General features: G+C 54.0%; 2 protein-coding genes across 14 annotated transcripts; both read right to left on the bottom strand.

Annotated features, from left to right (window-relative positions):
- Positions 1-8484: 8484 nt before the first annotated feature.
- On the bottom strand, positions 8485-14558 carry LAT (linker for activation of T cells). 4 transcript variants are annotated; one of them, XM_017864441.1, is made up of 12 exons: positions 13897-14558; positions 13674-13701; positions 13537-13571; positions 13208-13289; positions 13000-13064; positions 12877-12906; positions 12726-12789; positions 12547-12641; positions 9700-9762; positions 9450-9515; positions 9269-9356; positions 8485-9101 (listed from the first exon to the last, which is right to left on the bottom strand). In XM_017864441.1, exons 1-11 carry the CDS (start codon positions 13994-13996, stop codon positions 9277-9279), a joined length of 708 nt encoding a protein of 235 aa, XP_017719930.1. In that variant the 5' UTR covers positions 13997-14558; the 3' UTR covers positions 8485-9101; positions 9269-9276. The 4 variants fall into 4 exon arrangements, with proteins under 4 accessions (XP_017719930.1, XP_017719931.1, XP_017719929.1 ...); XM_017864442.1 differs by having other exon boundaries at positions 13000-13061; positions 13897-14403; XM_017864440.1 differs by having other exon boundaries at positions 12726-12906; positions 13000-13061; positions 13897-14403.
- SPNS1 (SPNS lysolipid transporter 1, lysophospholipid) lies at positions 14557-24931 on the bottom strand. 10 transcript variants are annotated; one of them, XM_017864435.1, is made up of 13 exons: positions 24256-24479; positions 23727-24018; positions 23559-23624; positions 21079-21215; positions 19810-19961; positions 19645-19711; positions 17817-17962; positions 17373-17528; positions 16892-17081; positions 16519-16584; positions 16151-16249; positions 15465-15636; positions 14878-15221 (listed from the first exon to the last, which is right to left on the bottom strand). In XM_017864435.1, the coding sequence occupies exons 1-13, from the start codon at positions 24337-24339 to the stop codon at positions 15127-15129; spliced, it is 1722 nt and encodes a 573-aa protein (XP_017719924.1). In that variant the 5' UTR covers positions 24340-24479; the 3' UTR covers positions 14878-15126. The 10 variants fall into 10 exon arrangements, with proteins under 10 accessions (XP_017719917.1, XP_017719922.1, XP_017719921.1 ...); XM_017864428.1 differs by lacking the exon at positions 15465-15636 and having other exon boundaries at positions 14557-15221; positions 24256-24816; XM_017864433.1 differs by lacking the exon at positions 15465-15636 and having other exon boundaries at positions 14557-15221; positions 24098-24816.
- Between the last annotated feature and the right edge of the window lie 1201 nt (positions 24932-26132).

The following is a 26132-nucleotide window of genomic DNA, read 5'->3' on the forward strand; positions in this document are numbered from 1 at the left end:
AACAAGAGTGAAACTCCATCTCAAAATAATAAAAAATAAAAAATAACTTAAAAAAAAAGATTCTGAAGTCAGATAAATTTGGGAAATAACAGATTACGCAAAAAGAAATAAAGACACACATCACGGGATTCCTCAGTGCTGTTGACTCTGAGAGGGGCTATTATGCCCAGGTGCAGTGGCTTACACCTGTAATCCCAGCGCTTTGGGAGGCTGAGACAGGAAGATTGCTTGAGCCCAGGCATTAAAGACCAGCCTGGGCAACATAGCGCGACCTCGTCTGCATAAAAAATTTAAAAATAAATAAATAAAGAATGCTGCTTTTCTCAAACTCTTCTGACCCTGAAGCGTTTCTTGAGAAGTTCCTCACGGGACTCATGGGCCACACAATGCATTTTGGGAAAAACTGCCCTCAAAACAACACAGTGAGTCAGAGCTATTGAAGTCACTGTGACTGCCTTGTTGGCAGCTGCCCTCCTCACCATGTCAGAGCCCCAGCTGCCATCCTCTGCCTTCCTTTGCCTGAGAGCTTGCCCTGGCCACTAGAGCCCACTATGCCCGTGTGAGTGGCAGGCCAGAAGTTTGGAGAATTAACACCCCCCATCCAACCCCAGGAGCAGCCCTCAACTAGTGACTTCCAGAAGAGGAAGTATAAATACCCCAGCTCCCTCCTCCAAGCAGGAGGACTCCACACCAGCCCCCAGTGTTCCCTGCAGCCCTGGACTCTAGTTGCCCACAGTAGTATCTGGCTTTATAATGCACTCTTTGTTGGTGGCCTTCTATTTCCTGTTTCAGTTCCTCACCCACTACCATTGTTTTCTGGGACCACCTCCCAAATAAACCACTTGCACTGGGACCCTCATCTCAAGGTCTGCTTCTGGGAGACCGCCAAATCAAGATGGCTGTTACTGCCTAATAGTTTTTACCAGCATACAGATGTCTCCCCAAAGCAATTCCAGAAAAAAGCTTTCTCTCTCATCACTAAAGCTACATTTTCTATATAACACCAGAGTTAAAGAAAAATATACATCTGGGCTGGGCACAATGGCTCACACCTGTAATCCCAGCACTTCGGGAAACCGAGGCAAGAGGATCACCTGAACCCAAGAGTTCAAGACCAGCCTGTGCAACATAGTGAGCACCCATCTCTATTAAAAACACTTAAAATTATCCAAGTGTGGTGGTGCTCGCCTCTAGTCCCAGCTACTCAGGAGGCTGAGGCAGGAGGATCACTTGAGCTCAAGAGTTCGAGGCTGCAGGAAGCTATGATCTTGCCACTGCACTCCAGCCTGGGTGACAGAGGGAGACCCCATCTCAAAAAAAAAAAAAAAAAATGAAGGAAGGAAGGGAGGGAGGGAGGGAGAGAGGGAAAGAAGAAAGAGAGAGAAAGAAGGAAGAGGAAGAGAGAAAGAAAAGAAAGAAGGAAAGAGAGGAAGGAAGGAAGGAAGGAAGGAAAGCAGGCAGGGAGGGAAAGAAGAAAGAGAGAGAAAGAAGAAAGAGAAAGAAAGAAAAAAGGAGAAAAAAAGAGGAAGGAAGGAAGGAAAGGAGGGAGGGAGGGAAGGGAGGGAGAGAGGGAGGGAGAGAGAGAGAGGGAGGAAGGGCAGGAGAAAGAGAGAAGAGAAGAAAGGGAGAAAGGGAGAAAAAAGGGAGAAAGGGAGAAAGAGAAAGGAAAAGGGAAGGGAAGGGAGGTCTCTTTCTGCTCTGCAGCTTCCATCTGTAGGGAGTCTCCCCACCAACCATCCCAATGAGCCAAGAAATCTCAAGCCCAGTCCCGGAGATCTCATTGCAGTGCTTGCTCTGTTTGTTCTGCCTGGTTCATTGGCGGATGAAAGCCACATCCCCTGTCTGGGTCCAAGAAACACAGCTGGGAAACTGCTTAGCACCTTGAAGAAGGCCCCCACACCCCTCCACCAAGGCAACAACCAGAGTCGCGTGAGCCCTCCCTGTGTGGCACAGCCCACCGTGTTCCCATGACTCCACCTCCCAAACATCTCCTGATTCTACCCCTCCTCTCCATGGCCCCTGCCCCTTCGTTAACCAGCCCACCACCTTGTCTCACTGTTTATTCCAGCATGGATTATTCCACGGTCTCCCTGCCTGTAGTCTAATCACTCTTGCCATCCATCCTGCACATGAACCAAGCCAGGGATATTTGCGAGACCCAAATCTCATGTTATCCTCTGCTCCGAAGCCTCCAGGGCAGCTCATGGGTCTCGGGATAGAGTTTGTTTTCTGTTTTTTGTTTTTGTTTTTCTGAGACAGAGTCACTCTTTCACCCAGACTTGGGTGCAATGCCACAATCATAGCTCATTGCAGCCTTCAATGAGATCCTCCTGCCTCAGTTTCCCAAAGTGGTGCTTTCTGGAACCCCATAACATGGGAACTTCTCTCAATTCCTCAAACACACTGCAGGGCCTTTGGGGATGCACTTCCTAAGGTCTGGAATGCCATATGCGATGTATCCACTTGGCACAAACCAGCTAGTGACGCCTGGCCCACTGTTCACCGTCTCCTAAAGCTGTTTATGCCCCACCCTTCCACCCCAGTTCATTCCCTCCTTGGGCCTTGATCTCGCTTGGTTATTATGAAATCATTCAGATCTGCAAACACTTAAAGAAAACTGTGTTTTGGCCAGGCGCGGTGGCTCACGCCTGGAATTCCAGCACTTTGGGAGGCTGAGGCGGGCAGATCACGAGGTCAGGAGTCTGAGACCAGCCTGGCTAACATGGTGAAACCCTGTCTCTACTACAAATATAACCAAATACAAAAATTAGCCGGGTGTGATGGCAGGCGCCTGTAATCCCAGCTACTCGGGAGGCTGAGGCAGGAGAATCGCTTGAACTCGGAAAGCGGAGGTTGCAGTGAGCCGGGACAACGCTACTGCACTCCAGGCTGGGCTACAGAGCGAGACTCCATTTCAAAAAAAAAGAGAGAGAGAGAGAGAAGACTGTGTCTGGCCGGGCACAGTGGCTCACGCCTGGAATCCTGGCAATTTTGGAGGCCAAGGCAGGTGGATTGCTTGAGCTCAGGAGTTCAAGACCAGCCTGGGCAATATGGTGAGACCCCACCTTTACGGAAAATACAAACAATTAAGTGGGCATGGTGGGCCGGGCGCGGTGGCTCAAGCCTGTAATCCCAGCACTTTGGGAGGCCGAGACGAGCGGATCATGAGGTCAGGAGATCGAAACCATCCTGGCCTACACGGTGAAACCCTGTCTCTACTAAAAAATACAAAAAACTAGCTGGGCGAGGTGGCGGGCGCCTGTAGTCCCACCTTCTCGGGAGGCTGAGGCAGGAGAATGGCGTCAACCCGGGAGGCGGAGCTTGCAGTGAGCTGAGATCCGGTCACTGCACTCCAGCCTGGGCGACAGAGCGAGACTCCGTCTCAAAGAAAAAAAAAAGTGGGCATGGTGGTGCATGCCTGTAGTCCCTGCTACTTGGGCTAAGGTGGAAGGATCGCTTGAACCTGAGAGGTGGAGGTTGCAGTGAGCCAAGATTGTGCCACTGCACTCCAGCCTGGGCCACAGAATGAGACCCTGTCTCAAAATAATAATAATAATGATGATGATGATGCGACTGGGCACGGCGGCTTATGCCTATAATCCCAGCACTTTGGAAGGCCAAAGCCAGTGGATCACTGGAGGCCAGGAGTTCGAGACCAGCATGGCCAACATGGTGAAACCTCATCTCTACTAAAAATGCAAAAATTAACCTGGCATGGTGGTGCACACCTGTGACCCCAGCTACTCGGGAGGCTGAGGCATGAGAATCGTTTGAACCCAGAAGGCGGAGTTTTCAGTGAGCTGAGATCACACCACTGCACTCCAGCCTGTATGACAGAATGATTCTGTCTCAAAAAAAAAAAAAGAATAGGACATTGTACATCTCACTAAAGCCTTCCTCGAACTCGTCCCCAGTCTCCTGCCTCTGCCTCCACCCAGGGTGACCACTGTCCTGAATTGGGAATTCCTCACTCCTACGCCTGTCTTGATACTTTTTTGTTTTTTTGAGATGGAGTTTCGCTCTTGTTGCCCAGGCTGGAGTACAATGGCACCATCTCAGCTCACTGCAACCTCCACCTTCTGGGTGCAAGCAATTCTCCTGCCTCAGCCTCCTGAGTAGCTGGGATTACAGGCATGTGCCACCACCCCTGGCTAATTTTGTATTTTAAGTAGAGACAGGGTTTCTCCGTGTTACTCAGGCTGGTCTTGAACTCCTGACCTCAGGTGATCTGCCTGCCTCGGCCTCCCAAAGTGCTGGGATTACAGGCATGAGCCAACTCTGGCGCCTGGCGCTATCTTGATACTTTTACATGGATGCACATCCCTGAACAATATACAGCATTTGCACATAGGGTTTTTTGTTTTTTGGTTTTTTTTGAGACAGCTCTGTCGCCCAGGCTGCACTGCAGTGGTGCAATCATGTAAATGGTTGTGTGTGTGTATATATATATACACACACACGTATATATAAGTATATATGTGTATATATAAGTATATATGCGTACATATGTATATATGTGTATATATGTGTGTATATGTGTATATGTGTGTGTATATATGTTATATGTATATAATATATAATATGTATATATACACATACATACAACCCGTCTCAGCCTCCCAAAGTGCTGGAATTACACGCATGAGCCACCGTGCCCGGCCACACTGTGACTTCTCTGTCTGCTCTTAAGCAGTGGGTGTCTAAGCTGTCTCCAGCTGCAGTCATTACAATGCTGCCCTGCCATAGTCTGCTTGTACCTGCCACTTTGGCCCATGTGCTGGAGTTGGTAAAGGTTTATAACCAGGAAATTTTTTCTTGAGACAGAGTCTCGCTTTGTCGCCCAGGCTGGAGAAAAGTGGTGCACTCTTGGCTCACTGCAACCTCCGCCTCCTGGGTTCAAGTGATTCTCTTGCCTCAGCCTCCCAAGTAGCTGGGGTTACAGGCGCTTGCCACCAAGCCCAGCTAATTTTTGTATTTTTAGTAGAGTCAGGGTTTCACCATGTTGGCCAAACTCCTGACCTCAGGTGATCCGCCCACCTCGGCCTCCCAAAGTGCTGGGGTTACAGGCGTGAACCACTGAGCCCAGCCTGGAGTTGGTGAAGGTTTATACCCAGGAATTTGTTAGGTAAAGGGAGACACATGGCTTCAGCTTCGCCAGACGTTGCCAGATTGGTTACACTAATAGCCCTTGTCGGTCAACTGTTCTTCGTCTATCAGCCCAGGCACAAAGGTGCCTCTGCTCATGTCTATTTCTTCCAAAGAAAATGATTTAACTCCACGTGTTGATGACCAGACTGTCCAATCCCCTTCCCAGACCCTCCCACCATCTTCTCCAACTGGGCCTTTTCTGAGCTTCCCCATTCAGGGCAGTCAGCACTTTATATAATAATCAGAACAAGGCGCGGTGGCTCACGCCTGTAATCCCAGCACTTTGGGAGGCTGAGGCAGGTGGATCACCTGAGGTCAGGAGTTTGAGACCAGCCTGGCCAACATGGTGAAGCCCCGTCTCTACTAAAAATATAAAAAATAGCCGGGCGCGGTGGCAGGTGTCTGGCGCCTGTAATCCCAGCTACTTGGGAGGCTGAGGCAGGAGAATCACTTGAACCCAGGAGATGGAGGTTGCAGTGAGCTGAGACCGCGCCACTGCACTCCAGCCTGGGCACCAAAGCGAGACTCCATCTCAAAAGAAAAAAAAAAAAAAAGAAGAAGATTGTTTCTGGCCAGGCACAGCGGCCCACGCCTGGAATGCCGGCAGTTTTGGAGGCCAAGGCAAGCAGATTGCTTGAGCTCAGGAGTTCGAGACCAGCCTGGGCAACACGGTGAGACTCCGCCTCTACAGAAAATACAATTAGGTGGGCATGGTGGTGCATGCCTGCTTGGGCTTAGGTGGAAGGATCGCTTGAGCCTGAGAGGCGGAGGTTGCTGTGAGCTAAGATTGTGCCACTGCACTCCAGCCTGGGCCACAGAATGAGACTCTGTCTCAAAACAGTAACAATGATAATAATAATCCCAGCTACTTGGGAGGCTGAGGCAGGAGAATCGCTTCAACCCAGGAGACGGAGGTTGCAGTGAGCCAAGATTGCGCCACTGCACTCCAGCCTGGGCGACAGAGCAAAACTCCGTCTCAAGAAAATCATCATCATCATCATCAGAACGAGGAGGCTGCCAGTCAGAGCAGCAGTGACCTGATGGGACCCACAGCCACAGATCTAATCCCAGCTGTACCTCTTCAGCTGTGTGCCTTGGGCAAGTCACCTCACCTCTCTGAGCCTGTGTTTCCTCTCCTGCATAATGGGGACACTAAACTGTAACTGACAATAGAGGGGTTATGATGACTGCATGTAATGAGCATGGCAATGCAATGGGCGCTCCCTGAGGAGTCGCTGTCACAGGCATGCACCACTGCACCTGGCTGACCTTGAACGGAGCCGCCGTTATTACCTTTGGAATCCATAGAGAACCACCAACAACTTTTCATCATAGAACAACTTTGGGGCCAGGCGCGGTGGCTCAAGCCAGTAATCCCAGCACTTTGGGAGGCCGAGACGGGCGGATCATGAGGTCAGGAGATCAAGACCATCCTGGCTAACACGGTGAAACTCCGTCTCTACTAAAAAATACAAAAAACTAGCTGGGCGAGGTGGCGGGCGCCTGTAGTCCCAGCTAATGTAGTCCCAGCTACTCGGGAGGCTGAGGTAGGAGAATGGCGTCAATCCGGGAGGCGGAGCTTGCAGTGAGCTGAGATCCGGCCACTGCAGTCCAGCCTGGGCGACACAGTGAGACTCTGTCTCAAAAAAAAAAAAAAAAAAAAAAAAAAAAGAACAACTTTGGCTGTAGTGACGGATACCCCAAGTAAAGCTGGTTGAAGAAAAACTGCCATTATAGGCCCACGCAGTGCTTCAGGTATGTCCAGATCCAGGAGTCTTTTTTTTTTTTTTTTTTTTTTGAGACGGTCTTGCTCTGTCTTCCAGGCTGGAGTGCAGTGGCGCGATCTCGGCTCACTGCAACCTCCACCTCCCAGGTTCAAGCGGTTCTCCTTCCTCAGCCTCCTGAGTAGCTGGGATTACAGGCACACGCCACCACACCGGGCTAATTTTTGTATTTTTAGTAGAGATGGGGTTTCGTCATGTTGGCCAGTCTGGTCTTGAGCTCCTGACCTCAGGTGATCCACCCGCCTCGGCCTCCCAAAATGCTGGGATTGCAGGTGGGAGCCACCACACCGGGCCCAGTTCCAGGAATTCTAATGACACCGTTAGGAAGCTGGCTCTGTCCCTCTCCAGGCCACTCTCTCCTCCACATTGGCTTCATTTCTAGGTGGGCTCTCCAAGTGGTGGCTCCAGGCCTGCATCTGTCCAGCTTAATCACTGCCCGGAAGAGATGGAGCTTCTCCTGCCCAGCACTTCCTGCCTGGATCCCAGGGCTGCTCCTCATTGGTCCAGGCCGGGTCACAGGCCCATACCTGAGCCAATCGCAATGGTCAGGGAAAGGATGGTGACCTTGGCCCAGGTCTAGGTCATGTGTTCAACAATCTCCAGGCCATATGCGATTATTCACCTTAAATCCCAGGGAGACACTGAGCACAGTGGCTCATGCCTGTGATCCCAGCACTTTGGGAGGCCAAGGCAGGAGGCTCACTTGAGCTCAGGAGTTCAAGACCACCCTGGGCAACACAGTGAGACCCCCATCTCTCCAAAAAATAAAACATTAGCCAGACATGGGGGCGTGCGTCTGTAGTCTCAGCTACTCAGCAAGCTGAGCCAGGAGGGTCACTTGAGCCCAGGAGTTCAAGGCTGCACTGAGGCATGATTGCATTACCGCATTCCAGCCTGGGCGACAGAGTGAGACCTCATTTCCAAAAAAGAAAAAACAGGCCAGGTGCGGTGGCTCACCCCTGTAATCCCAGCATTTTGGGAGGCCGAGGCGGGTGGGATCACCTGAGGTCAGGAGTTTGAGACCAGCCTGGCCAACATGCTGAAACCCATCTCTACTAAAACTACAAAAATTAGCCAGGTGTGGTAGTGGGGGTCTGTAATCCCAGCTACTCAGGAGGCTGAGGCAAGAGAATTGCTTGAACCCAGGAGGTAGAGGTTGCAGTGAGCCAAGATCGCGCCACTGCACTCCAGCCAGGGTGACAGAGGGAGACCCCCATTTAAAAAAAAAAAAAATTCTAAAACTACATGAAATGAGACTGGGAAAGGAGTGAATCACGGAGGAAAGCCAGGGGGAAATTCCCAAAATAGGGGAAATGGATCCCGGTCAAGTAAAGGCAATAGATGCTCACCATGCCCTTGCTCCACAAGATGAGGTTCACAGACCAGCAGCATCAGAATCACACAAGAGCGGCTCAGAAATGCAAAGTCTCAGGCCACGTCCTAGGCGAACTGAGTCAGAACCCGCCCCACAGTAAAGTCTGCCGGTGAGTCACCTACCCATCAAAGTCTCAAAAGTGCTGTGCTGCATATTAACTTTTTCAGTTGCTTAGACGATTTTTTAAGTTCTGTTTTATTGAGAACCACAAAAGGTAAGAACTAAGAGAGTCCTCCCAGGTCATCAGGTCCCACCCCTTGGTCTACGGATGGCGAAACCATTGTCACAGCCAGCAGCCGCCACGTCCTGGGACTGTCTCATGGGGCGATGTGTCCTGAGCCTCAGCAGTGCCAGCCCAGGTCAGAAGGCCTCATTCAGAAGGGGGTGTCCCAGCCACTGTCTGCTGTCACTCACAGCACCTGGCTGAGCCCCCATGAAGGATGGAGACCCACAGACACACACACAGACACAGACACACACACAGACATCTCCAAATCTCTGATTCAGACTTGCACACGGGCACACACAGATGCACGCTCAACACAGACACACGCAGGCCTTTATTCTATTACACAGAGTAGGGCTGGGGCCAGGGCAGGTCATTGTTGTCAGGCTGCGTCAGAAGGTGCAGAGCGTTCGGGGGACACAGGCCGAACTGCAAAGTGGTAATAAGTTACGGGGGGATTTCTCAGGCTGTTGTCAGGCTGTAGCAAGGGCAGGATGCCATGTGAGGACCCCAGAGCCACTTCCAGCCGTCCCAGACAAGCTTGGTTCCAGGACAGACTTGGCCTCCACTGAAACACACCAGGGCAGGGAGGGATACGGATCAGGAGGCTGATGGGGATCTGCAGGTACCCAGAGACAGAGGGACAAGCCAGAGGTAGGGTTGGGCAGGGATCCTGGAGGGAGGGAATAGAGCCTGCGGGCCCAGGGCAAGGTGGGGACAGGGCAGGCCTCTCACCCAGGCCCTCAGTTCAGCTCCTGCAGATTCTCGTAATCTGGAGCCCCCTCTTCCTCCACTTCCTCCGCCTTCTGGGAACTCAAGGCGGCTGTAGGGGAGGGGAGGTTGGTCTCCAGCTTGCAAGCTGTCCCCCCAAGCCCCAGGCAGCCACCCCAGCTCCTGCCCCTCCCACAGCACACACCAGGCTCAGTCTTAGCCGCTCCAGGATGCAGCTCCTGGGACACATTCACATACTCCCGGCTGCCATCTGTGGAGACAGATCAGAAGGAGGGGCAGCCATGCAAAGGGGTCAGGAGGGCAAGAGAGCAGGGGGAGGCCCAGACAGAGGGGGCAGAGGGTGTGGGCAGTCCCAGGGTGGGGTCTGCTCACACTGAGAGCATGGTGGGGCGGCGGGGTGCAGGGGCAGGCACCGAGGAGCACCGGTCACTCACCTAGAGACGCTTCTGCGCTCTCCCCGCTCTCCGGAACGTTCACGTAATCATCAATGGACTCCACTGTGGGAAAGCCAGCCCCACCTCAGCACTGTGACCAGAGACCCTTGGCCACAGGTTCCCAGAGAACCCCCAACCTCAGTCATGCAGAGCTCCCCAACGGTAGACCCCAGAGGCTCCCCACACAGCCACCCCCATTAGCCCCACAGAATGGAGAGAGGGCACTCCAGGCTGGCAAGGATGGTGTTGGTGATGGTGATGGTGGCCTAGCCAAGGGTGAGGGCTGTGGAGAGCGGGGGAGGAGGTCCACTTGACCGGGACTGAGGAGGGTTCACGAAGGGTCAGGCCCCAGCACAGCCCCTAGGCTGGGGAACAGGGATGGAGTGCGGCTCAGAGTAGTAGGAGTCTGGTGGCGTGTGTGAAGCGGACATGACACACTTGGCCCAGCAGGAACCTCCTCCTCCCTGACCCCCATCCCCGCCCGCCCCCTGCCAGCCACTGCCTGTGTCCCACTCCCATGTCAGCCCCTCATGGCGCCTGTCATCATCCATGTTATTTGGGGTTTTTTGTTTGTTTTGTTTTCTTGAGACAAGGTCTCGCTCTGTTGCCCAGGCTGGAATGCAGTGGTGCAATCTCGGCTCACCGCAACCTTGACCTCCCGGACTCAGATGATCTTCCCACCTCAGCTCCTACCAGGCCAGGCTAAATTTTGGATTTTTTGTAGAGACAGGGTCTCCTTATGCTGCCCAGGCTGGTCTTGAACTCCTGGGTTCAAATGACCCACCCGCCTCAGCCTCCCAAAGTCCTGGGATCACAGGTATCGGCTACCATGCCTGGTTATTTGGGTCTTTTATTTTATTTATTTATTTGTTTTTGAGATGGAGTCTCCCTCTGTCGCCCAGAGGGCTGGAGGGCAGTGGTGTGATCTTGGCTCACTGCAACCTCTGCCTCCCGGTTCAAGCAATTCTCCTGCCTCAGCCTCCTGAGTAGCTGGGATTACAGGTGCCCGTCACCACGCCCTGCTAATTTTGGTATTTTTAGTAGAGACAGGGTTTCACCGTGTTGGCCAGGTCGGTCTTGAACTCCTGACCTCAGGTGATCCACCCACCTCCCAAAATGCTGGGATTACAGGCGTGAGCCACCACGCCCAGCCTATTTGGTTCTTTTATGTGTTTCATGTTTGTTTTTGAAGATCGCCCCGGTTCAATCCCAGCTCCAGTACTAACTAACCACATAACCTCAGCCAAGGGACCTTACCTCTCTATGCCCTAGTTTTCTCCTCTGTAAAATAGGGCCTGTGACACAACAGTGCTGTTAAACAGATAAACCCTGCATCACACAAAGGGGGACAGCTGGAGCACAGGAGGGCGAGGGCAGGCCCGGGAGCTCCAGGGCGGTGAGGTTAGTGAGTAAACACATGTCAGACTCTTAGCAAGGCATGCAGGAGGCCCTCGGTGAATCTTAGCTATTTTATCTTTTTTTTTTTTTTTTTTTAAACACAAGGTCTCACTCTGTTACCCAGGCTGGAGTACAGTGGCATGATCTCGGCTCACTGCAACTTCCTCCTCCTGGGCTCAGGTAATCTGCCCATCTCAGCCTCCTGAGCAGCTGGGACTACAGGCATGTGCCACCATGCTTGGTTAATTTTTTTTTATGTTTTGTAAAGATGAGGTTTCACCATATTGCTCAGGCTGGTCTTGAACTCCTGGACTCAAGCAGTCCTCCTGCCTCGGCCTCCCAAAGTGCTGGGATTACAGGAGTGAGCCACCATGCCCAGCCAGCTATTTTATCAGGACAGTCTGCCTCTTTAACTGTTATATCCATAGCATTAGCCCAGCAGAGGCACGCAGTAAACGCGGAATGAATGGAAAAAAAGAAAAGAAAGAAAAGAAAGGAAAGAAAGGAAAGGAAGGAAGGAAGGAAGGAAGGAAGGAAGGAAGGAAGAAAGAAAGAAAGAAAGAAAGAAAGAAAGAAAGAAAGAAAGAAAAAGAAAGAAAGAAAGAAAGAAAGAGAGAGAGAGAGAGAGAGAAAAGAAGTACTTGGATAGACAGTCTGGAGCTCAGGAGAGAGCAAACTGGGAATTTGGATGGCAAACAAAGCCAGGGTGTAGAAGTGATAGCCCAGGACAAGTACACACAGAGAGAGCAAAGCAACAGAAATCTAAAGAATGTCAGATATTGGGGAAAGCCCAGAGGATGTGACCAGGCAGGATGAGACCATAAGGAAGGGTGAAAAGCAGCTCAAAGGAAACAGGGCAGTGCAGGAAGCAGAAGAAAACTGACAAACACACACAGACACACAAGACAGCCTCTAATTAATATACTTAGAGATGTACAAGATGGTATTGCCTCCATGAAACAAGAACAGAGGCTATAAAAAAAGAACAGTCAGAGAACAAGAGCTTCTGGATAGCAGAAATAAAATTGCAGTGGAAGGGTTGAAGAATAAAGTCAAGGAAATTTCCCAGATGATAAAAGGAAAGGACACAGAGATAGGAAAGAAGAGAGAGAAAGTTAAGAAAATCAGAACAGGGCCGGGCACGGTGGCTCACACCTGTAATCCCAGCACTTTGGGAGGCCAAAGTGGGAGGATCACTTGAGCCCAGGAGTTTAAGGCCAGCCTGGGCAACATAGCGAGACCCTGTCTCTACAGAAAAATGTTTTAAATAAGCTAGGTGTGGTGGCATGGGCCTGTGATCTCAGCTACTTGGGAGGCTGAGGCCGAGTAGCCTACTTGGGAGGATCACTAGAGCCTAGGAGTTCAAGGCTGCAGCGAGCCAGGATTGCACCGCTGCACTCCAGCCTATCCCTAAAAAAATTAAATAATAAAAACAAATGCCTGACTCACTGGAGAAGGCACTGTCTCGGAGGCCGGGGGTGCTGAGTGCAGGAGCTGATGGGGCGGCAGTGCTAGCGGCCGGAGTGCTGTCGGGAAGCACCACCCTGAAAGGAAGTGGAAAGGGCCGGTGAGCGAGGGGGGATGCACAGCCTTAGCCCTAACCTCTCACCTCCCACCTAGCCACTCACAGGTAGCCCGGATTGTGATAGTCGTCCTCATCCTCATCCTCATCTGCATCCTCACAGGCTGGTTCTGGGGGTAACGACACAGGGGTCAGCCTAGCCCAGGATGGGCCCCAGCCTCCCCACCCAACCCGGGCACCTCGGATCCCAGACGCACCCTCGTTCTCGTAGCTCGCCACACTGTTGGCTTCAAAGAGAGGGCGAGAGGGAGACTGAGTCAACTTAGGCCAGGCCTATCTTCTGCCCAGCCCCGGCCTCCTGAGTGCTTCCCCACACTTACCACCATCGGAATCCTGCCTGGAAGATGGCGTCCGGTGGGAGCCCCCAAGGGGCTGTGGGGATCTTCTGGGAGTCAAAGGTGAGGGGTCATGCCTGAGGTGGGACTCAGGGGGCAACAGCAGTTGCAAAAGGGAAAGGGGCCCCCAATCCAAAAAAGTGAGGGGGTGGAGAGTAGAGTTTGGAAGGATAAGGGCTGAGCAGCTACTCACGGGATGGGGAGCAGGTCTGGCTGGTTCAGGGGTGGGTAGGAGGTGACAGGCGGGTAGGCAGGTGGCCAGGGGGCGACTGTGTCTGAGGACACAGAACCAAGTTGAAAGAAGGACTCCAGACATCGTCAAGGCCTCAAAGAACAGACTAAGCCCCTGAAACCCCCGCACCCTGGACAGGCCTGGGGGAGCCATCTCCCCTCCTCCCAGCTCAGGTCAAGGCCATGTGGGCAGCCCCAGGGCGGTGCGGGAAGGCTGAAGGTTCACGCTCACTCCCACACCAGGGAACCCTCTCCCTGGAACCTGAGGTAGGGGATCCTCCTTGTACTCACGAGGCCGTTTGATCTGGATGCCCCTTGGATACAAACTGGTAAAGGAGACACAGCTTGGGGATGGGGCTGGGAGAAGCCCCAGCCCTGCCCCGCCATGGGGTGTGGAGGGAGACCCAGGGCAGCCAGGGCGGACTCACCTATCTGAGGATGCGCTGTCGTAGGAGCCTGGGAAAGACAGGGCTGGTGAGGCAGGAACAGGGGGTGCTTAGGGCAGAAGGTGCTGGGGTCCAGGGACTCTCAGACATGCTGGGATCAGGACAGAGGCAGGGACAGAGCCAGGAGAGACACAGGGGCTGGAAGTGGATGAGGATCCCGTTGGTGTGCCTGGGCCCCAGGAACCCCCACCAGTTTCCCACTCACCTGGCAATCTGTGGCAGTGCACACACAGTGCCATCAACACGGCCAGGATGGGCAGCAGCAGGAGCCCCAGCACGCAGGGGACAAGGATGGCCTCCTCCATCTGCAGGGGAGCTCGGAGCAGGCCAGCTGCACCCCCAGGCCCCTCAAGGGCAGAGCCAAGGCCAGACAAAGACGGGGTGAGGACCGGGTGAGGACCAGGCCCAGCAGGGGGCAGGGGGAAGGTAGGCACCAGGTGATGGGAGAGCCCAGGAGGAGGCGGCTGTGCCCTCCCCGGGGCTCCCGGGATGGGTCCCCTCTTTTACTGGGCTGAGTGGGCGTCCAGCTGGCTGTGGAAAGTCCCTGCTCCCAGGGTGGTCAGACCAGGGCCTGGGCTGAAGTCGGGGGATCCAGCCACCCCTGCGTCCCAGCCCTACCTGCCCCTCCTCAGCGCCCGCCTCTCCCTGTGCCCGCCCTCCCACCCGCCTGCGGCAGGAAGCTGTGGTGAGCGCCGGGCGAGGGCAGGAAATCATCGAGCTCTCAGCCGGCTGCACCCGCCCCCTTCCCACCCCACCCCACCAGTGGGGAGGGGGCAGGAGGAGGCCCGGGAGCCACCCCAGGCACTCACCAAGGGTCTGCTGGCCCCCCTGGATGGGGACAGCCACCTGCCAGCTGGCAGTCATGGCCTTTACATCCAGGACCCAGGGAGGCAGCAAGCAGGGAGGCCCTGAGAGTGGGAATTCTGGGGTACAAAGGGCAGCGCCCACCCCCACCTCAGCCAGGCCTGCGGGGTAAGGGACAGGCTCCAGAGAAGCAGGGGCGTGACTCACAGTCACACTGAGCCAGCTCACTGGGAGGAGAGCAGTCGCCCATCTCAGTCACCCAGCCTAGAAGGGCAGAGACTCACCCAGAGCCCCAAGGAATGACCCACAGTCTTCGGGAGCCCTGGGGTGAAGACGGGGTGCAAGATCAGAGGCCACCCAGAGAAAGACGAGAGCAGGCACCTGGGGTCTGGCTACAAATTTTATTCCGTTACAAATAGCACCGAGCCCCTGGGGCTGCCCCTGTGGAGGGGGATCCCCCTCCTGGACCCCCACCACCTCCCTTGAGCTGCCCATGTAGTGTCTGGGAGCTGGGACATGGCCCAGGGTCCCTCTGGAAGCTGGGCCAGGACAAGAGGTCAGGCCCAGGCCCTTCGTGGGGTGGGCCCAGGGCCAGCTGCGGCAGATGTGCAGGCAGGTGAGCGGCGGCCTCTCAGATGAGCACGCTGGCCACGGGCACACGGGTGGAGCGGCCCCGCTGGGGCACCACAATCTGGTCGTCTGTGGGCCCTGCTTCGTGCAGCAGGCCTGCGGGGGGAGGGTCAGAGCCAGGGTGAGCTGGATGGACAGACAGACAAAGCCAGAGAAGGGCAAACAGGCAGCGGGAAATGGATGGGGCAGTCACAGAGCCACCCGAGGGGTGGATGCAGACTGGAGGCCAAACAAGGCGAGAGCTGTGCACTTAGCTGCCTGGTGCACAGGAGTGGGCAGACAGATGGACGGACAGACAGGCAGATCAAGAAACTGGCCCGGGCACAGCTCCTAACTGACCCTGCACGTGCAGCTGCGCCCGCCGGCGGTCGCCCTCAATGAAGATGGCGGTGCCCAGGAAGGCTGCGCCACCCAGTGCCCCGACAAACGCGCAGAGCATGAGCGAGAACTGCAGAGCTCGGAACTCGGACAAGAAGGAGGGGGGCCAGTTCCGGCGCAGGCGGTCAGAGATCTGCAGGGAGAGGAGACAGGAAAGCCTGGGAAGTCAGCCTCACAGATGAGCCAGGGAGGGCGTGCCCCCGAGCTCCAGGGAGAAAGACAAGTGGAGCCCAGGAAAGGGAAGGAGGTTTGAGCCAGACGCAGTGGCTCATGCCTATCATCCCAGCTACTCGGGAGGCTGAGGTAGGAGGATCGCTTGAGCCCAGGAGGTCAAGGCTGCAGTGAGCCGTGATCGTGCCACTACACTGCAGCCTGGGCAACAGAGTGAGGTCTTGTCTCAGGAAAAAAAGAAAAAAGAAAGGAGGAGTTTGGACCACCAGGGTGAGGTCCCTGGCCTTACTGGTAGAAATATTCAAAAACAAAATCTTTCTCCTCCAGTTGACAATGGAAGGTGAGAAGTGCCCAGCGCACAGGACACAGACACTTCACTAGGGCCAGGCTGTCTGATCCAGCCCAGGCTCAGGCCACCAGCCAGGTCTGGAAATGTAAGTTCTCCTACCCTGTGCCAGCCAAGAAACAATGCTCACCAGACCAATGAGGTAGGGGCTCCCAGCGTCGCCCAGCAGGTGGGACAGCACAATCTGGAAGGCCTCGGCGGTGGAGCGTCGGGTAGGGATCACCACGTACTGTGGAGGAGTTGGTGGAGCTCAGTGGGTGCTCTGGGCTCCAGGAGGCAGGAGGCAGGGGGCCAGGAGACCATCAAGGGTCCGCCTAGGCCGGGGTCAGAGGTGGGCCTGGGGTTGAGGTCACAGGGCAGGCCAAGGGTCTGCCACAGATGTTATTTTTTGTAGAAGGTAGGTTGAGGCTGGGCTTAGAGGGGTAAAGGCAACACTCCTGACCCCAACCCTGCTCTCATCAGCCTCTGGGCTGACACTGGGGCTGCCCAGCGACTCACCAGCAGAATGTCGGCCACGATGGCCCAGTTCATGGACAAGAGGGTCTCTCCAATGAAGATGAAAATCTGTGGAGAGAGGGTGGGGGGTTCATGGCAGTAAGGGCAAACACATGGAAAGTTGACCATGTCCCAGCTCATCTATTAACTAATTTAATCCTCACAACACCCCAGTGAGACAGGTGCTACTGATATTCCCATTTTACACATGACGAAACTGAGCACGGAGAGGTTAAGTTACTTGTCCAATGTCACACAGCTGGGAAGGCCAGAGCTGTGATTCAAAACCAGGCATTCCACCTCGAGTGGCCATTACACTGACTGCTCCTCCACCCTGGACCCAGGCCATCCCCCTTGACACCTGCTGGCTACTCACATAAGTGGCCACGATGCTACCACGGGCGCAGGCAAGGGACAGGAAGAGGAAGGGTGCAGAGCCCAGGAGGCCAGCGGCACAGACCAGGGGATCAGCCCGAGGATTGGAGTGGCGGAGCCGGCGGCTGATCTCCACGCCCAGGCCCACGCCCAGGACTCCGGTGAGGCAGGTGATGAGCCCAAAGATGAGACTGAGGGTGAGGGAAGGGAATGGGGGTTTGTCTCTCTGCCTGCCAAGCCCCCTACGCTGTCCATCCTAGCCACCCTCACAACCAAGGTCCCTACAGACACATGGTTCGCACAGCCCTAAGTGGCAGACATCATCCCATCACTTATTTGCCAGACCAGGAAATGGGAGATTCCAGGAGAGCAGGCAGCTTGTGAAGTCAGGAGTCAAACTCCCTGCCTGGGTCTGAGCCACAGATGCTCTTCACTCCAGCCCTGCCACCCGCAGGCCCCCCGGCATAGCCCCATCTGGGCACCTGTCAGAGGAAGAGCAGGAGTCTCCGGGAAGGCAGGGTGGGGTCTCCCCAAGGACCACACGGGAACGCAGCAGGAATGCCGGAGCCCACAGAGCCAGGGAGCCCGTGACAAAGGCCACAGCAGTGAAGCCCAGGGAAGACAGGACGAAACTAGGACTGCAGATAGTTGGGAGGGAGAGAGTAAGACCCCACGGAGGTGTCGAGAGCGGAGGGGACCTCTCTTCTCCCTTCCTGGCTTATTTTAGTAAGGTCACAACACCATGTGCAGAGGCGGTTCTGGCTCCCAGGATCTGGGCCTGTAATTCAAGCAGCTGCCACAAGGGGGCAGTAGCGACCGAATTCCTGGCCTTGGGGTGTGGCCAGGAACAGGAACATTCCCACTTAAACTTCAAACCAGACGCCAGGGGGGCTTCAGATGGTGGTCTAGGGTGGGAATAAACTCACTTTCTTGCCAGAGCCCTCAGATCTGCCCACCACGAGGTGGGGTTCAGGGGTGGCGAATCTGAGTGGCGCTCCACAGCTCCCCTTGGCGGCTCCCGCACTACCAGGAACAGCAGCAGAACGGCCACCACTCCTAGACCCGGTGTCACCTGGGAGACAGAAGGCTTCAGGATAAGCACAGGCAGAGACACATTTAAGCCCTGGGCTGGGGGAGAGTGTGGGGTGCAATAACTCCAGCCTGAGACCTAAAATACCCAGTTAAGTACCTGCTCCAAGAAGCCAAACCTGCAATTTAGGGGAAGGGGGCTGCCACTAGAGTCCACCCTATTTTTGCAAGCCTAGCTTTGCTTCCTTTTTGGTAATTTTCTTGTGGGAAACCAGTACCCCTACTTCTCTCAATCTACTTGGTTTAAATAGGTTCCCAGGCTTGGCCAACAAGAAGACTGTTAACCACCCCAGCCTCGGTGACAGATTCCGCAGAGGGCACGTGACACATGTTCATCTAGTCAGACACTATCCTGGAAACATGGCCCCAGGGTCCAAGGTGCCAATGTTGCTAAATGGAAAGATAATCATCTGGAGCTCTCACATCCTTAAGAATGATGTTGACACAGAGGAAAGTAAAGCTCAGAAGAGAAGGGCAGAGTAGGAGCCCTGGATCCAGCTTTACCTGACTGAAACTCAACTGGGACTTTCAGGAAAAAAGTCAAGACAGCCCCTTTAGGGGGCTTACAGTTTTACAATGGGCTTCCGTCACCTGCACGCAAGAATTCTGTCTAGCACATGGCTTCCAGGTAAGGGCAGCCAGCCTCCTGCAGGCTCAGCAGAATGAGTGCTACCTCAAAAAAGGGGTGTTTGGAGCCAGGCGCATGGCTCACACCCTTAAGCCCAGCACTTTAGGAGGCCGAAGCAAGAGGATTGCTTGAGGCCAGGAGTTCAAGACCAACCTTGAACTGGGCAACATACAAAGACTCCGTCTCTATAACAAAAAAAAAATGTGCGTGTGTGTGTGTGTGTGTGTGCAATGACATGATCTCTGCTCACTACAACCTCTGCCTCCCGGGTTGAAGTGATTCTCCTGCCTCAGCCTCCCGAGTAGCTGGGATTACAGGCATGCATCACCATGCCCGGCTAAATTATGCATTTTTAGTAGAGACAGGGTTTCGCCATGTTGGTCAAGCTGGCCTCAAACTCCTCACCTCAGGTGATCCACCCACCTCAGCCTCCCAAAGTGCTGGGATTACAGGCGCAAGCCACCACACCTGGCAAAATTTTTTTTTTTTGAGACGGAGTCTCGCACTGTCGCCCGGGCTAGAGTGCAGTGGCGCAATCTCAGCTCGCTGCAACCTCCACCTCCTGGGTTCAAGTGATTCCACTGCCTCAGCCCCCTGAGTAGCTGGGATTACAGGCATGCACTACCACACCCAGCTAATTTTTGTATTTTTAGTAGAGACAGAGTTTCACCGTGTTGGCTAGGCTGGTCTTGAATTCCTGACCTCAAGTGATCCACCTGCCTCAGCCTCCCAAAGTGCTGGGATACAGGTGTTAGTCACCACACCCAGCCTACAAAGAGAAAAAGTTTTTTTAATTAGCCAGGCATGGTGGCGGGCACCTATAGTCCCAGCTACTTGGGAGGCTGAAGTGGGAGGATCACTTGAGCTCAGGAGTTCCAGGCTGCAGTGAGCTATGATTGCACCACTGCACTGCAGCCTGGATGACACAAGATCCTGTCTCTTAAAAGAAAAATGGACAGTGGGAAGGGGTCCGAAGGTAGGAAACGGGGATCAGGGAGAATGTCACTAACTTACCCCCAGGCCAAGACCAGACTCACCCTCAGAGCCCAGTGCCAGTCCCCAGCCATATCCTTCACTTTGGAGCCTGCAATGTAGCCCAGACCACTATGGGAGGGAGAGAGAGGAAAAAGGGGGGACAGCCAGTCAGTCCAGTCCTTCACGCCAGGCCCTTCTGCCTTCCCCCAGGCCCCAGGCCTGCTCACCTGCCCACCGGAATGGCAAAGTAGAAGATGCTGAGCATCCGGCTCCGCTGGTCGGCCACAAAGAGGTCGGCAATGAGAGTGGGCGCAATGGTGGAATAACTGGCCTCTCCGACCCCCACCAGGCCCCGGGTCAGGAGGAGCAGCCAGAAATGCTGAGGAGAGAGACCGGGGAGAGGTGGCACCCCAGCCTGCAGCCAACCTCCGGGCTACCTCACCAGCCCGCTCCCAAGAGGCAGCAGGGATGGCGGGAGATGCCTGGGTTTTGGAATCACACAGACCTGAGCTTGCATCCTGGCTCCACCACTTACTAGCTGCGATTTGGGGAAAATAACTTAACCTCTCTGAGCCTCAGTTTCCTCATCTGCAAAAGGAGGATAACAACAACTTTTCACAGAGCTATTGCAAGGACTAGACAATAAAAGGTCTAAATAAGACAACCCCTGCTTGCCTGGTAGGGGACAGTTTTTTAATTTTTTTTAAATGAATAATGACCTTAGATGGGAGTTTATGTGTCTACCAAAGACACCTGAAGCTAAGGACGGGTCCAGTCACCCAAGGAAAGTACATAGGTTCTGGGGCTGAGGATAGAGTTCCGGGATGGAGTGAGAACAGGCAGAGGAGACTTCAAAGGAACAAAGAAGCAACAGTCAGGGAGACAGGAGGAAAACCAGAAAAGTGTAGCATCGCAAAGGTAGGAGAGAGTTTCAGGAAGGAAGAATGGGTCAATAGCGCCAGAAGCTCTCAGGAGACCTAGCACGAACAGGACCAGGAAGTTGGAGCTGTGTTTAGCAACCAGGAGGCCACTGTTGACTTTGGCAAGAGCAGGGTCCATGGAGTGGTGGGAGTAGAAGTTAGCGGCAGCGCTCGAGGGGTGAGCAGGCGTGAGGAAGTGCAGGCAGAGTGACGGCATCTCTCTGGCTGCTCTTTCACCCACACTGGCGTCACGCTCTTAGGGCCCTTCAGGAAGTCTGATCAGGAAGGAGAGGAGGGAGAGAGGGCAGGCCAGGTAGGGTTTGGAGTGTTTAGGTATGGAGTAGAAGGAGTCAGTGGTCAAGGGAAGAGGGGATGATGGACAGAGAACACTCTGGAAGAAAAGGGGAGAGGGTGGGGTGGGGCAGGTTAACTCAGGCAAGGAAGGGTATAAAATGGCATGGACCAGGGAAACTGCAGGAGTCCCTGAGGCCCAGTCTGCCATGGCTCCAAGGAGCAGCAGCAGAGACTGACAGGGAGTGGGTGTGGGCAGAAGCGGGAGCCAGCTCGGGGCCTCACCTCTCCGGGGATAAAGGATGACCCCAGTGTCACCAGGGACCAGAAGGCAATGCCCCCGCACATGAGATACTTCCGATTGTACCTGTCACCCAGGTAGCCAAACACAGGTGCCAACACCATGTAACTGGAGATGAACACTAGGGGGAAGGAGAGAGTCACAGCTCAGTCCAGGTACCCCTACCTCCCACTCCCACCCCAGCTGGAACCACTAAAGCACAAGAGATGCCCACCTTCTCCTCACGGAATTCACAACACCCCCACATCCCCGCCTGAAGCCCATCAGAGCTTCCTGCCAGGCGGACACTCCAGCTCCATCCTGAACACCTTTCCAAATTTCCCATTGTACAATGGATGGTCCCACTACTTGTCAATTCCTCCCACCTAGCCAAGACAAGCTCCAAACTCCATATATACCATGGCTCACAATGTCCCCGTCCGATCTAGCCCCTCCTACCTCTCCAAACTCATGGTCAGCCTTTTTCCCTTCCTCTCTCTGCATCCCAATGGCCCAGTTGTCAAGGTCAATACCACTAGGGGTTTGCGCACCTGCTGTCTCCTCTATCAAGGACATTCTCTCCTCTCCCCTGAAACTTCACAGAGCATAGTTCCTTCAGGTTCCAGCTCAGACACTTGCCCAGGGCCAAAGGTCAAGCATGCCCAGGTGAGCATACATCCAGTCCCTGACTCTCACATTTACTGTTTTCTCTTATTTTTTTTAGACAAAGTCTCGCTCTGTTGCCAAGCTGGAGTGCTGTGGCATGATCTCGGCTCACTGCAACCTCCGCCTCCTGGGTTCAAGCAATTCTCCTGCCTCAGCCTCCCAAGCAGCTGGGACTACAGGGGCATGCCACCAGGCCCAGCTAATTTTTGTATTTTTAGTAGAGATGATGTTTCACCATGTTGGTCAGGATGGTCTCAGTCTCCTGATCTCATGATCCGTCAGCCTCAGCCTCCCAAAGTGCTGGGATTACAGGCATGAGCCACAGTGCCTGGACTATTTTCTGTTACATAACACCTATCCCTATGGGAAAACTGTCCCACTTTAGTTTAGGGTTTTACTGACTATTGCTCCCTCATGCATAGCATACCATCAGCTCCCAAGGCAAGGTCCTTGCCTGTATTGGCCATGACTGTGCTTCTTTCACTCACTTAACCCACAGCCTAGTGCAAAATAGGTGCTCAATAACCATGTGCTGAATTAAAAAGTGAATAAATGCGGCTGCCTAGAAAGAGCTGCTGCTCTGACTCAACACCTCTTCAGAGATTTGAAGACTTTGCCCTATGATCCCATTCTCATTGCTCCAGACTTCGCCTCAAATACCTCCAGTTCCTCATTGGCCTGGAGTAAAGAAAAGAACACTGCAAGACCTGGTTTCAAATTCCTGTTCCGTCTCCAACTGGTGGTGTGACTCTGGGCAAGTCTTAACTCTTCTCCAAGCCTCAGTTTCTTTATAAGCTGTAGATATCACTACCTACTTCCTTTATAAAATAGGAACAATAACACCTATTTTTGGCTGATGGAAGGATTAAAAGACAAGGAGTGTAAAAGTTCTTAGCAAAGTCCTACAGATGTAATCATCACTTCCTCCAGGCCTGCCACACAATGAGTACTCAGAAATGGTTGACAAATGAAGGAAGGAAGGAAGGAAGAAAAAGAGGGCTTGACTCTAGCTTTGCCTCTCCCACAAGCCCCAGAGTTGTGAACAAGTAAAACGCACCTCTTCCCATTCCAGGCACCCTCTCCTGCCTTTATTTATTTATTTATGAGATGGAGTCTCGCTCTGTCATCCAGGCTGGAGTGCAGTGGTGCGATCTAGGCTCACTGCAACCTCTGCCTCCTGGGTTCAAGTAATCCTCTTGCCTCAGCCTCCCAAGTAGCTGGGATTACAGGCGCCCGCCACCAAGCCTGGCTAATTTTTGTATTTTTAGTAGAGATGGGGTTTCGTCATGTTGGCCAGGCTGGTCTTGAACTCCTAACTTCAAGTGATCCACTCATCTTGGCCTCCCAAAGTGCTGGGACTACAGGCGTGAGTCACTGCACCCTACCCTCCTGCCATTATTTACTGGGTGTCTACCATCTGCCAAACACTGCGCTAGGCCCTTCACAGGCAATCTTTCAGTTAATCTTCACATCAGTCCTAAAAGATGATTTGTGTTATTAGTCATTCCATCTTATAGACAAGGAAAATGAGGCTTAGAGAGGTTGAGTGCCTTGCCTGCCATCACACAAGAAGTGGAAGAGCTGAGATTTAAACCCAGGTCTGTCTTCACCTGGGTAAAGTTATACTTAGTTATACTAAACTGACTCCCTCTTTAAATGTAGTGCCCCGGCTGACCCCCGAGCGACATCAGGGCCATCACCTCCCCTCTCTGGCCACAAAACCTCTATTAATGAGCCCCCAGGCAGGAAAGCATGTGGTCCCAGTTGGGACAGAACAGAAAGAGGAGCGGCTGTGTGACCAGGAGGTATCTCCACTCACCGGTCTGGATAAGCCCAGAGCTACTGTCCCCGATGTTGAAGAACTGCTCGATATCGGGAAGGACGCCTGAGAAGGAAAAAATTCAGGATGGTCCGGCAAAGCAGCGCCACCCTGGGGACCCTGGCTCCCCTCTCCTAGACTACCTTCCTCCCAGAAGTGAGTCCCTACCAGCCACGGTGAAGCGGTCCATGTAGTTCAGGAGATTGATGTAGCACAGCACCGCCACTATGAGAGCCGAATGGCCGGGAGACAGGCCGGTGATGCGCTGCAGCCCCTCCTGGTCCGGGACCTCGGGCTCCTCGGACTTCGGGTTCCCCATGGACCCTGGCAACCCCGGGTTGCCAGGCACTGGCCCGTCGTCCGGGTCATCCGCCTGGCTGAGGAAGGGCGCGGTGTCGGACCCGGCCATGGTCCCGGGGGGCCGCGCCCGCCCGCGCTCCGGTCCCACCGACGATCCCACCTGCGAGGGGAGGAGGCTGGAGAAAGGAGGATAGACTGAACCCAGGCGAGGGAAGTGCGCCCAGAGACGGGGAGCTTGCCTCGAAGCACAGAGCACGACTGAGAAGGGACCCGGGCCCTGTCACGCCTCCCCGTCTCAGTAGACACACAGCGCGGAGGGGACGTGCGGAATACACGTGATGTTGGGGACAGGAGCGGGCTGAAGAGGGCACGATCCCGCGCTGAGGCCACCCCTCACCCGGGATAGGAGCCCGCTGCACTTGCTGTCGCTCAGCCCCGGCGCTGCACCACGGCAGCCGCCATGTTGCTCAAAGCCGGTCATGTGACGCGGGAGCCGGGGTGGAGGGGTCCCCACGGGCAAGCGCTCGACACGTGACCTGCCATCTGACTACGGAAGCTTCTTGGGCGTTCTGCCCGGGCTCACACGTCCTGTGACGGCCGACCGGTCGCTGGAGTAACCAGGAGTCTTCCCAGATCCTGCGGTCCCTGGAGCGTCAAAAAGGGCGTGTCGGTGACTTGGTGGGGTCGCCTGCCCTTCCGAATTTCAGCTGTCTTATCTGGAACCCCCACGTGGCAAACTCTTTCTTCATCAAACGGGATAATGGGGTCTCAAAAGGTTTTGGAAGCAGTAGATACCTCTAAAAGCCAAGGAGCAGCCCTAGTTCTCGGGAACCATCCTCTCTTCCTCCCAGGGTCTGGTTGGAGGCTTTTTACGCTCAGTAAAGGATGGATGGATGGATAGATGGATGGATGAAGCTTGAGCAGCGCGATGGATGGAGGGATGGAGGGATGGAGGGACGGGCGGAGCTGAGCAGCGCCCCGCCCTTTGTTGAGATTCTCCAACCCTGCTAGCCTTGTAAACTCCCGAGCCTTCACCGTGGACACTTAAATACCTATTAAAGGAAGCGTCTCCACCCGCCCCTCCTGGAGCATGTTTTTCCTCACTCCAGTCGGGATTGCAGCCCTTCAGCGGAGCCTCCGGGGGGCTTTTGTAGGGCAGGCAGAGACTCCGAGCCTAAGGAGACTCCCGCTACAGGACTGGGGTCAAAGGGATAACTTGGAGTGATTCTTTAGTGGCACCCTATAATCTCCAAGGTACATCTAATAAACAGGCACTCTTAAGTAAAATTAGTATAGTTCTGTGCAAATACAGCTTGAAGACCCAGCTTGCAACCAGCCCTTGAAGCCCCTCTACTGAAATTCTGGAATCTCGTGGGGAGAGCATCCCCCCCACCCCAAAACGCCTTATTAGAAATTATTTCGAGTCCGAATACCCATAATCGGCTTTGCCCCCCATATTAGGTGCCTCGTGTTTCAGAACCTTAAGCTTGGTTTCCCCTGGCGGACAGGAACTTCAGGTTGCAGCCATTTAATTCCCTCAACAAAATATTATTGAACATCTATATGCCTGGCATTTTACCAGGTTTCAGGGAAAGGCCGACTTACTCGCTTCCCTTGGGAGCTTATCTAGAGAGTGATACACATTGTAAATTGCACCTGTGAAGTGAAAGGGCAAGCCACAGGTTGAATCAAAATATTTACAAAGCATCTATCTGCCAAAGGACTTGTATCTCATGTAAAGAACTCTTTTTTTTTTTTTTTTTTTTTTTTTGAGACAGAGGCTTGCTCTGTCACCCAGGCTGGAGTTGGAGTGCAGTGGCAGGATCTCGGCTCACTGCAACCTCCACCTCCCGGGTCCAAGCGATTCTTGTGCCTCAGCCTCCCAAGTAGCTGGGATAACAGGCACACGCCACCACGCTCAGCTAATTTTTTGTATTTTTGGTAGAGATGGGGTTTCACCAGGTTGGCCAGGCTGATCTTGAACTCCTCACCTCAAGTGATCTGCCTGCCTTAGCCTCCCACCATGCTGGGATTACAGGGGTGAGCCGCCTTGCCCAGTGTCATTTTAATTTTTATGTTTGTAGAGATGAGTTCTCGCTCTGTTGTCCAGGCTAGTCTGGAACTCCTGAACTCAAGCAATCCTCCTGCCTCATCCTCCCAAAATACTAGGATACAGGTGTGAACCACTGCACCCGGCTCTTTTGTCCATTTTAAAAATTGTGTTTTTGGCCAGGCACAGTGGCCCATGCCTGTAATCCTAGCACTTTGGGAAGC

The sequence above is a fragment of the Rhinopithecus bieti genome, unplaced genomic scaffold, assembly GCF_001698545.2.
Source record: "Rhinopithecus bieti isolate Rb0 unplaced genomic scaffold, ASM169854v2 scaffold_76167, whole genome shotgun sequence".
NCBI classification, from domain to species: Eukaryota; Metazoa; Chordata; class Mammalia; order Primates; family Cercopithecidae; genus Rhinopithecus; species Rhinopithecus bieti.

What these genes read in the sequence shown, in the direction of transcription:
- LAT (XM_017864439.1), bottom strand. Translation starts at nt 13,996, where the DNA reads ATGGAGGAGGCCATCCTTGTCCCCTGCGTGCTGGGGCTCCTGCTGCTG. An exon ending in GACAGCGCATCCTCAGATAG is followed by an intron (nt 13,572 to 13,673) that starts GTGAGTCCGCCC and finishes CTCCTTTACCAG; the next exon opens with TTTGTATCCAAGGGGCATCC. An exon ending in GAGCGCAGAAGCGTCTCTAG is followed by an intron (nt 9,516 to 9,699) that starts GTGAGTGACCGG and finishes CTGTCTCCACAG; the next exon opens with ATGGCAGCCGGGAGTATGTG.
- SPNS1 (XM_017864428.1), bottom strand. Translation starts at nt 24,339, where the DNA reads ATGACCGGCTTTGAGCAACATGGCGGCTGCCGTGGTGCAGCGCCGGGG. An exon ending in GGACCGCTTCACCGTGGCTG is followed by an intron (nt 23,625 to 23,726) that starts GTAGGGACTCAC and finishes TTTCCTTCTCAG; the next exon opens with GCGTCCTTCCCGATATCGAG. An exon ending in CTGAGGGCTCTGGCAAGAAA is followed by an intron (nt 17,529 to 17,816) that starts GTGAGTTTATTC and finishes AACTATCTGCAG; the next exon opens with TCCTAGTTTCGTCCTGTCTT.